The 10,382-nt window shown below is 48.7% G+C and overlaps 2 protein-coding genes across 2 annotated transcripts in view; both read left to right on the forward strand.

The window, feature by feature from the left end:
- LOC120049571 (TBC1 domain family member 14-like) overlaps positions 1–9,738 on the forward strand; it is a 74,964-nt gene extending 65,226 nt beyond the window's left edge. Inside the window, exons 11-14 of the mRNA XM_038995852.1 lie at positions 2,325–2,453; positions 6,236–6,345; positions 7,064–7,322; positions 9,166–9,738. Of these exons, the coding sequence (XP_038851780.1) occupies positions 2,325–2,453; positions 6,236–6,345; positions 7,064–7,322; positions 9,166–9,222 (555 nt within the window). The 3' untranslated portion in view covers positions 9,223–9,738. The remainder of the gene's footprint in view (positions 1–2,324; positions 2,454–6,235; positions 6,346–7,063; positions 7,323–9,165) is intronic.
- On the forward strand, positions 2,478–6,229 carry LOC120049572. The gene is made up of 2 exons (XM_038995853.1): positions 2,478–5,518; positions 5,558–6,229. The coding sequence occupies exon 1, from the start codon at positions 2,985–2,987 to the stop codon at positions 5,109–5,111; it is 2,127 nt and encodes a 708-aa protein (XP_038851781.1). The 5' UTR covers positions 2,478–2,984; the 3' UTR covers positions 5,112–5,518; positions 5,558–6,229.
- Positions 9,739–10,382: the final 644 nt, after the last annotated feature.

Genomic DNA, 10,382 nt, shown 5'->3' on the forward strand with positions numbered 1-10,382 from the left:
TCAACGTGTCTAGGGTACCGTAGCAGGGGTCAACGTGTCTAGGGTACCGTAGCAGGGGTCAACGTGTCTAGGGTACCGTAGCAGGGGTCAACGTGTCTAGGGTACCGTAGCAGGGGTCAACGTGTCTAGGGTAGCGTAGCAGGGGTCAACGTGTCTAGGGTAGCGTAGCAGGGGTCAACGTGTCTAGGGTAGCGTAGCAGGGGTCAACGTGTCTAGGGTAGCGTAGCAGGGGTCAACGTGTCTAGGGTAGCGTAGCAGGGGTCAACGTGTCTAGGGTAGCGTAGCAGGGGTCAACGTGTCTAGGGTAGCGTAGCAGGGGTCAACGTGTCTAGGGTAGCGTAGCAGGGGTCAACGTGTCTAGGGTAGCGTAGCAGGGGTCAACGTGTCTAGGGTAGCGTAGCAGGGGTCAACGTGTCTAGGGTAGCGTAGCAGGGGTCAACGTGTCTAGGGTAGCGTAGCAGGGGTCAACGTGGCTAGGGTAGCGTAGCAGGGGTCAACGTGGCTAGGGTAGCGTAGCAGGGGTCAACGTGGCTAGGGTAGCGTAGCAGGAGTCAACGTGGCTAGGGTAGCGTAGCAGGAGTCAACGTGGCTAGGGTAGCGTAGCAGGAGTCAACGTGGCTAGGGTAGCGTAGCAGGAGTCAACGTGGCTAGGGTAGCGTAGCAGGAGTCAACGTGGCTAGGGTAGCGTAGCAGGAGTCAACGTGGCTAGGGTAGCGTAGCAGGAGTCAACGTGGCTAGGGTAGCGTAGCAGGAGTCAACGTGGCTAGGGTAGCGTAGCAGGAGTCAACGTGGCTAGGGTAGCGTAGCAGGAGTCAACGTGGCTAGGGTAGCGTAGCAGGGGTCAACGTGGCTAGGGTAGCGTAGCAGGGGTCAACGTGGCTAGGGTAGCGTAGCAGGGGTCAACGTGGCTAGGGTAGCGTAGCAGGGGTCAACGTGGCTAGGGTAGCGTAGCAGGGGTCAACGTGGCTAGGGTAGCGTAGCAGGGGTCAACGTGGCTAGGGTAGCGTAGCAGGGGTCAACGTGGCTAGGGTAGCGTAGCAGGGGTCAACGTGGCTAGGGTAGCGTAGCAGGGGTCAACGTGGCTAGGGTAGCGTAGCAGGGGTCAACGTGGCTAGGGTAGCGTAGCAGGGTCAACGTGGCTAGGGTAGCGTAGCAGGGGTCAACGTGGCTAGGGTAGCGTAGCAGGGGTCAACGTGGCTAGGGTAGCGTAGCAGGGGTCAACGTGGCTAGGGTAGCGTAGCAGGGGTCAACGTGGCTAGGGTAGCGTAGCAGGGGTCAACGTGGCTAGGGTAGCGTAGCAGGGGTCAACGTGGCTAGGGTAGCGTAGCAGGGGTCAACGTGGCTAGGGTAGCGTAGCAGGGGTCAACGTGGCTAGGGTAGCGTAGCAGGGGTCAACGTGGCTAGGGTAGCGTAGCAGGGGTCAACGTGGCTAGGGTAGCGTAGCAGGGGTCAACGTGGCTAGGGTAGCGTAGCAGGGGTCAACGTGGCTAGGGTAGCGTAGCAGGGGTCAACGTGGCTAGGGTAGCGTAGCAGGGGTCAACGTGGCTAGGGTAGCGTAGCAGGGGTCAACGTGGCTAGGGTAGCGTAGCAGGGGTCAACGTGGCTAGGGTAGCGTAGCAGGGTCAACGTGGCTAGGGTAGCGTAGCAGGGGTCAACGTGGCTAGGGTAGCGTAGCAGGGGTCAACGTGGCTAGGGTAGCGTAGCAGGGGTCAACGTGGCTAGGGTAGCGTAGCAGGGGTCAACGTGGCTAGGGTAGCGTAGCAGGGGTCAACGTGGCTAGGGTAGCGTAGCAGGGGTCAACGTGGCTAGGGTACCGTAGCAGGGGTCAACGTGGCTAGGGTACCGTAGCAGGGGTCAACGTGGCTAGGGTAGCGTAGCAGGGGTCAACGTGGCTAGGGTAGCGTAGCAGGGGTCAACGTGGCTAGGGTAGCGTAGCAGGGGTCAACGTGGCTAGGGTAGCGTAGCAGGGGTCAACGTGGCTAGGGTAGCGTAGCAGGGGTCAACGTGGCTAGGGTAGCGTAGCAGGGGTCAACGTGTCAAGGGTAGCGTAGCAGGAGTCAACGTGTCAAGGGTAGCGTAGCAGGGGTCAACGTGTCAAGGGTAGCGTAGCAGGGGTCAACGTGGCTAGGGTAGCGTAGCAGGGGTCAACGTGGCTAGGGTAGCGTAGCAGGGGTCAACGTGGCTAGGGTAGCGTAGCAGGGGTCAACGTGGCTAGGGTAGCGTAGCAGGAGTCAACGTGTCAAGGGTAGCGTAGCAGGAGTCAACGTGTCAAGGGTAGCAGGTAACATCACTTTCATAGGTAACATCAGTCCCGGTGTGTTCAGGTTCAGGGTATGTCGTTCATCGCGGCAGTGCTGATCCTCAACCTGGACACGGCAGACGCCTTCATAGCTTTCGCCAACCTCCTGAACAAGCCCTGTCAGATGGCCTTCTTCAGAGTGGACCACAGCCTTGTGAGTACAGTGCAGACAGACAGACACACACACGCACAGACACAGACAGACAGTTTTTTTGTGTTTGTGCTGGGTTGGATTAAAAGCCTGCACACCGTGTTAGCAGGGATTTGAACAATACACCACTGCACTCATAGCACTTAGAACCCTGTTCACAACTGTAACCATGTGTTACTATGTTGCTACAACATCTGGCTGATAGTATCATAGTGGTGTCAGGGCAGTGTGGTCTATATATCTGGCTGATAGTGGTGTCAGGGCAGTGTGGTCTATATATCTGACTGATAGTGGTGTCAGGGCAGTGTGGTCTATATATCTGACTGATAGTGGTGTCAGGGCAGTGGTCTATATATCTGGCTGATAGTGGTGTCAGGGCAGTGTGGTCTATATATCTGACTGATAGTGGTGTCAGGGCAGTGTGGTCTATATATCTGACTGATAGTGGTGTCAGGGAAGTGTGGTCTATATCTGACTGATAGTGGTGTCAGGGCAGTGTGGTCTATATATCTGACTGATAGTGGTGTCAGGGTGATGTGGTCTATATATCTGGCTGATAGTGGTGTCAGGGCAGTGTGGTCTATATATCTGACTGATAGTGGTGTCAGGGCAGTGTGGTCTATATATCTGACTGATAGTGGTGTCAGGGAAGTGTGGTCTATATATCTGACTGATAGTGATGTCAGGGCAGTGTGGTCTATATATCTGACTGATAGTGGTGTCAGGGCAGTGTGGTCTATATATCTGACTGATAGTGGTGTCAGGGCAGTGTGGTCTATATATCTGACTGATAGTTATGTCAGGGCAGTGTGGTCTATATATCTGACTGATAGTGGTGTCAGGGCAGTGTGGTCTATATATCTGACTGGTAGTGGTGTCAGGGCAGTGTGGTCTATATATCTGGCTGATAGTGGTGTCAGGGCAGTGTGGTCTATATATCTGGCTGATAGTGGTGTCAGGGCAGTGTGGTCTATATATCTGACTGGTAGTGGTGTCAGGGCAGTGTGGTCTATATATCTGACTGGTAGTGGTGTCAGGGCAGTGTGGTCTATATATCTGACTGATAGTGGTGTCAGGGCAGTGTGGTCTATATATCTGACTGGTAGTGGTGTCAGGGCAGTGTGGTCTATATATCTGACTGGTAGTGGTGTCAGGGCAGTGTGGTCTATATATCTGACTGGTAGTGGTGTCAGGGCAGTGTGGTCTATATATCTGGCTGATAGTGGTGTCAGGGAAGTGTGGTCTATATATCTGACTGGTAGTGGTGTCAGGGCAGTGTGGTCTATATATCTGACTGATAGTGGTGTCAGGGCAGTGTGGTCTATATATCTGACTGATAGTGGTGTCAGGGCAGTGTGGTCTATATATCTGACTGATAGTGGTGTCAGGGCAGTGTGGTCTATATATCTGACTGATAGTGGTGTCAGGGCAGTGTGGTCTATATATCTGACTGATAGTGGTGTCAGGGCAGTGTGGTCTATATATCTGACTGATAGTGGTGTCAGGGCAGTGTGGTCTATATATCTGACTGATAGTGGTGTCAGGGCAGTGTGGTCTATATATCTGACTGATAGTGGTGTCAGGGCAGTGTGGTCTATATATCTGACTGATAGTGGTGTCAGGGCAGTGTGGTCTATATATCTGACTGATAGTGGTGTCAGGGAAGTGTGGTCTATATATCTGACTGATAGTGGTGTCAGGGCGGTGTGGTCTATATATCTGACTGATAGTGGTGTCAGGGCAGTGTGGTCTATATATCTGGCTGGTAGTGGTGTCAGGGCAGTGTGGTCTATATATCTGACTGGTAGTGGTGTCAGGGCAGTGTGGTCTATATATCTGGCTGATAGTGGTGTCAGGGAAGTGTGGTCTATATATCTGGCTGATAGTGGTGTCAGGGAAGTGTGGTCTATATATCTGACTGGTAGTGGTGTCAGGGCAGTGTGGTCTATATATCTGACTGGTAGTGGTGTCAGGGCAGTGTGGTCTATATATCTGACTGGTAGTGGTGTCAGGGTGATGTGGTCTATATATCTGACTGATAGTGGTGTCAGGGCAGTGTGGTCTATATATCTGACTGATAGTGGTGTCAGGGCAGTGTGGTCTATATATCTGACTGATAGTGGTGTCAGGGCAGTGTGGTCTATATATCTGACTGGTAGTGATGTCAGGGCAGTGTGGTCTATATATCTGGCTGGTAGTGGTGTCAGGGCAGTGTGGTCTATATATCTGACTGGTAGTGGTGTCAGGGCAGTGTGGTCTATATATCTGGCTGATAGTGGTGTCAGGGAAGTGTGGTCTATATATCTGACTGGTAGTGGTGTCAGGGCAGTGTGGTCTATATATCTGACTGATAGTGGTGTCAGGGCAGTGTGGTCTATATATCTGACTGATAGTGGTGTCAGGGTGATGTGGTCTATATATCTGACTGATAGTGGTGTCAGGGCAGTGTGGTCTATATATCTGGCTGATAGTGGTGTCAGGGCAGTGTGGTCTATATATCTGGCTGATAGTGGTGTCAGGGCAGTGTGGTCTATATATCTGGCTGATAGTGGTGTCAGGGCAGTGTGGTCTATATATCTGGCTGATAGTGGTGTCAGGGCAGTGTGGTCTATATATCTGACTGATAGTGGTGTCAGGGCAGTGTGGTCTATATCTGGCTGATAGTGGTGTCAGGATAGTGTGGTCTATATATCTGACTGATAGTGGTGTCAGGGCAGTGTGGTCTATATATCTGACTGATAGTGGTGTCAGGGCAGTGTGGTCTATATATCTGGCTGATAGTGGTGTCAGGGCAGTGTGGTCTATATATCTGACTGATAGTGGTGTCAGGGCAGTGTGGTCTATATATCTGGCTGATAGTGGTGTCAGGGCAGTGTGGTCTATATATATATCTGGCTGATAGTGATGTCAGGGCAGTGTGGTCTATATATCTGACTGATAGTGGTGTCAGGGCAGTGTGGTCTATATATCTGACTGATAGTGGTGTCAGGGCAGTGTGGTCTATATATCTGACTGATAGTGGTGTCAGGGCAGTGTGGTCTATATATCTGACTGATAGTGGTGTCAGGGTGATGTGGTCTATATATCTGACTGATAGTGGTGTCAAGGCAGTGTGGTCTATATATCTGGCTGATAGTGGTGTCAGGGCAGTGTGGTCTATATATCTGGCTGATAGTGGTGTCAGGGCAGTGTGGTCTATATATCTGGCTGATAGTGGTGTCAGGGCAGTGTGGTCTATATATCTGACTGATAGTGGTGTCAGGGCAGTGTGGTCTATATATCTGGCTGATAGTGGTGTCAGGGAAGTGTGGTCTATATATCTGACTGATAGTGGTGTCAGGGCAGTGTGGTCTATATATCTGACTGATAGTGGTGTCAGGGCAGTGTGGTCTATATATCTGGCTGATAGTGGTGTCAGGGCAGTGTGGTCTATATATCTGACTGATAGTGGTGTCAGGGCAGTGTGGTCTATATATCTGGCTGATAGTGGTGTCAGGGAAGTGTGGTCTATATATATATCTGGCTGATAGTGATGTCATGGCAGTGTGGTCTATATATCTGACTGATAGTGGTGTCAGGGCAGTGTGGTCTATATATCTGACTGATAGTGGTGTCAGGGAAGTGTGGTCTATATATCTGACTGATAGTGGTGTCAGGGCAGTGTGGTCTATATATCTGACTGATAGTGGTGTCAGGGCAGTGTGGTCTATATATCTGACTGATAGTGGTGTCAGGGCAGTGTGGTCTATATATCTGACTCCGTTGTTTCTTCTCTCTCTCCTCAGATGTTGACCTACTTTGCGGCTTTTGAAGTGTTCTTTGATGAAAACCTACCTAAGCTGTTTGCACATTTCAAGGAAAATAACTTGACCCCCGATATTTATTTAATCGACTGGTGAGACTCCCTCTCTTTCTCCCTCTTTCACTCCCTCTCTCAATTGTTTTTCTCAGGTAACTAATGGGTATAGACTGAATGAAATCAAAGATCTGGTACCAATTACGAATGTGAAAAACAATATGATTACAATATTGACATGTTGTAGGTGTTTTTTTTCTGTCGTATTTGTGCTCTTTAGATTGTTGCCGTGCTACTAAGAAGACAGGATGTATAAGTGGGTTGTATAGATGGTCACATCGACCCCCTACTCTCACCACAGCGCAGTGAAGAGCGCCCTGTTTTCACACATCAGTTATTTATACACTGAGGGAGAGATGAGGGGAGATGGAAGTCAAGATAGCAGCCCTGCACATCAGAAATATCATAATCTAGTGACCCATACTAAAGTCTCCCAGGAGAAGACAGTTGCAGTTACTTTGGAAATGTGCTGATTTACGGACATTTTCTGTTCATATGTCTTTGTCCTTAGTCTGTTTCTCAGACCAGGCTCTTTGTTAAGTGTTTTGCATATAACTGTGGGCTTATCTGTGTATGCTTGGTGTGTTTGTCTCCATTGACTACGCACGTCCATGAATGTGTGAAAATAACACCAGGCGTCTGTAATCTCTCAAACATTTGGCTCCTTTGTACCTCAATGTTTCAGTATGGAAAGTTGTATCCAAATGAAGATATTTTTTTGTGTCTCCTTTCTTGCGCTCTCGCTCATTCCCTGTAGGATCTTCACCCTGTACAGTAAGTCACTGCCGTTGGACCTGGCGTGTCGGGTGTGGGATGTGTTCTGTCGTGACGGAGATGAGTTCCTGTTCCGGGTGGCCCTGGGAATCCTGCGCCTGTACGAGGACGTGTTGACCCGCATGGACTTCATCCACAACGCCCAGTTCCTCACCCGCTTACCCGACCACATCCCCCCCGATCAGTTGTTCTCGCACATCCACGCTGTCCACATGACCAGCAAGAACAGGAAATGGGCACAGGTGAGATGACAGACTGGATGTAACCGGTCCCCTCCCGAAGTCAACTGAAATGACCTTTTGGAAAACATACATTTCTTCAGTTAGAGGGACTCAGAGTTGGCATCGTGGTTTTTCAACTTAAGTTACAAGGCTCAAGTGATGGAACTACTAGAATCTTGGCCTGGTCCTTTGTGTACAGTATAACTACAGTGGGGCAAAAAAGTATTTAGTCAGCCACCAATTGTGCAAGTTCTCCCACTTAAAAAGATGAGAGAGGCCTGTAATTTTCATCATAGGTACACTTCAACTATGACAGACAAAATGAGGGGAAAAAATCCTGAAAATCACATTGTAGGATTTTTAAAATTAATTTATTTGCAAATTATGGTGGAAAATAAGTATTTGGTCAATAACAAAAGTTTATCTCAATACTTTGTTATATACCCTTTTGACAGAGGTCAAACGTTTTCTGTAAGTCTTCACAAGGTTTTCACACACTGTTGCTGGTATTTTGGCCCATTCCTCCATGCAGATCTCCTCTAGAGCAGTGATGTTTTGGGGCTGTTGCTGGGCAACACGGACTTTCAACTCCCTCCAAAGATTTTCTATGGGGTTGAGATCTGGAGACTGGCTAGGCCACTCCAGGACCTTGAAATGCTTCTTACGAAGCCACTCCTTCGTTGCCCGGGCGGTGTGTTTGGGATCATTGTCATGCTGAAAGACCCAGCCACGTTTCATCTTCAATGCCCTTGCTGATGGAAGGAGGTTTTCACTCAAAATCTCACGATACATGGCCCCATTCATTCTGTCCTTTACACGGATCAGTCGTCCTGGTCCCTTTGCAGAAAAACAGCCCCAAAGCATGATGTTTCCACCCCTGTGCTTCACAGTAGGTATGGTGTTCTTTGGATGCAACTCAGCATTCTTTGTCCTCCAAACACGACGAGTTGAGTTTTTACCAAAAAGTTCTATTTTGGTTTCATCTGACCATATGACATTCTCCCAATCTTCTTCTGGATCATCCAAATGCTCTCTAGCAAACTTCAGACGGGCCTGGACATGTACTGGCTTAAGCAGGGGGACACGTCTGGCACTGCAGGATTTGAGTCCCTGGCTGCGTAGTGTGTTACTGATGGTAGGCTTTGTTACTTTGGTCCCAGCTCTCTGCAGGTCATTCACTAGGTCCCCCCGTGTGGTTCTGGGATTTTTGCTCACCGTTCTTGTGATCATTTTGACCCCACGGGGTGAGATCTTGCGTGGAGCCCCAGATCGAGGGAGATTATCAGTGGTCTTGTATGTCTTCCATTTCCTAATAATTGCTCCCACAGTTGATTTCTTCAAACCAAGCTGCTTACCTATTGAAGATTCAGTCTTCCCAGCCTGGTGCAGGTCTACAATTTTGTTTCTGGTGTCCTTTGACAGCTCTTTGGTCTTGGCCATAGTGGAGTTTGGAGTGTGACTGTTTGAGGTTGTGGACAGGTGTCTTTTATACTGATAACAAGTTCAAACAGGTGCCATTAATACAGGTAACGAGTGGAGGACAGAGGAGCCTCTTAAAGAAGTTGTTACAGGTCTGTGAGAGCCAGAAATCTTGCTTGTTTGTAGGTGACCAAATACTTATTTTCCACCATAATTTGCAAATAAATTCATAAAAAATCCTACAATGTGATTTTCTGGATTTTTCTTTCTCATTTTGTCTGTCATAGTTGAAGTGTACCTATGATGAAAATTACAGGCCTCTCATCTTTTTAAGTGGGAGAACTTGCACAATTGGTGGCTGACTAAATACTTTTTTGCCCCACTGTATATAACTCCAATGATGATCATGCTGTGTTTCATACCATGGTCCCTTGTTTCTCCTCAGGTTCTTCAGGCCTTACAGAAGGAGCAGGAGTGGATCAGTCCAGTCCTAAAGCGCTGAGTACAACGGTCATCCAGGAGCAAAACAACAGACAATAGCTCATTCTCTAACCCAGTACTCTACCTGACCCCGTGAAACACTGGACCCTAGCCCAGGCCAGGCTGTGTGAGGGAGCTGCCCTCCCTGGGACGGAGCTACCCCAGGCTCAGAGCACTCTGGGCTGGGGACAACCAGCCACTGTGGTCCCCCTAGATGTGAGTCATGGAGCAGAGACCCTGGAGGTCTGGAACAGACTGGGGTGAGGGGTGACACGGCCTTATTATACATTCTGTGCCCCCTGTCCTAGAATTAAACCAGGCAGAAAGATGCGCTCGAATATACTGTATTCTGCCACATGTCTATAGCAGGGATACTAGTTACCCAACTGGACCTCCTCTCCTTCTCACTCCTCTTTTTCTCTTTATAACTTTCCCACTATTTTCTCTCTCTTCTACCTCTCTCTCTCTCTTCTACCTCTATCTCTTCTACCTCTACCTCTCTCTCTCTACCTCTCTCTCTCTACCTCTACCTCTCTCTCTCTCTTTCTTCTACCTCTACCTCTCTCTCTCTACCTCTCTCTACCTCTACCTCTCTCTCTACCTCTACCTCTCTCTCTCTCTTTCTACCTCTCTCTCTACCTCTACTCCAAGCCTCCGTTGTCATTGGTCATTCCTGCAAGTCAGCTGCGATTTTTATCATTAGCCTTTTTTGTTTTGTATGGACTGATGTGGTTTCGATGTGTTTTTAATTTGTTTGCCGAATCCTAGTTGGTTCCATTTGTTTATTTGTTTCTGTACCATTCAATGAAGGAAAGGCTCCCAAGGAGAACACGTGGGCATTTGTTGATTTGGGGAGAATGGTTCATTGACTTGAAAGGAGGGCGTAGTCAATGAATTTGTATTCTCATGAAGATTCAACTGAAATACAACAGATGTAATTGTTGTGCCATTAAAGGTTCACTTTTTAAACACATGTTTTACTAACCCTCTTCAAAGAGGAAATGAGCTGCGTGAAAAAAGGAATGAAGTGATATTGAATGTCTTATACATCCCCTAAGGTGGTTTAAAGTGGAACAGCTGAGGTAGATTAGGAGAATCAATATACTACAGTAAATCACCTGCCTCTTTTTCCTGTTTTCTGCACTTTTCATTTTCCATGGTAATGAATTTCTGTTGTCTTTG

Source organism: Salvelinus namaycush, chromosome 6, assembly GCF_016432855.1.
Source record: "Salvelinus namaycush isolate Seneca chromosome 6, SaNama_1.0, whole genome shotgun sequence".
Lineage (NCBI taxonomy): Eukaryota > Metazoa > Chordata > Actinopteri > Salmoniformes > Salmonidae > Salvelinus > Salvelinus namaycush.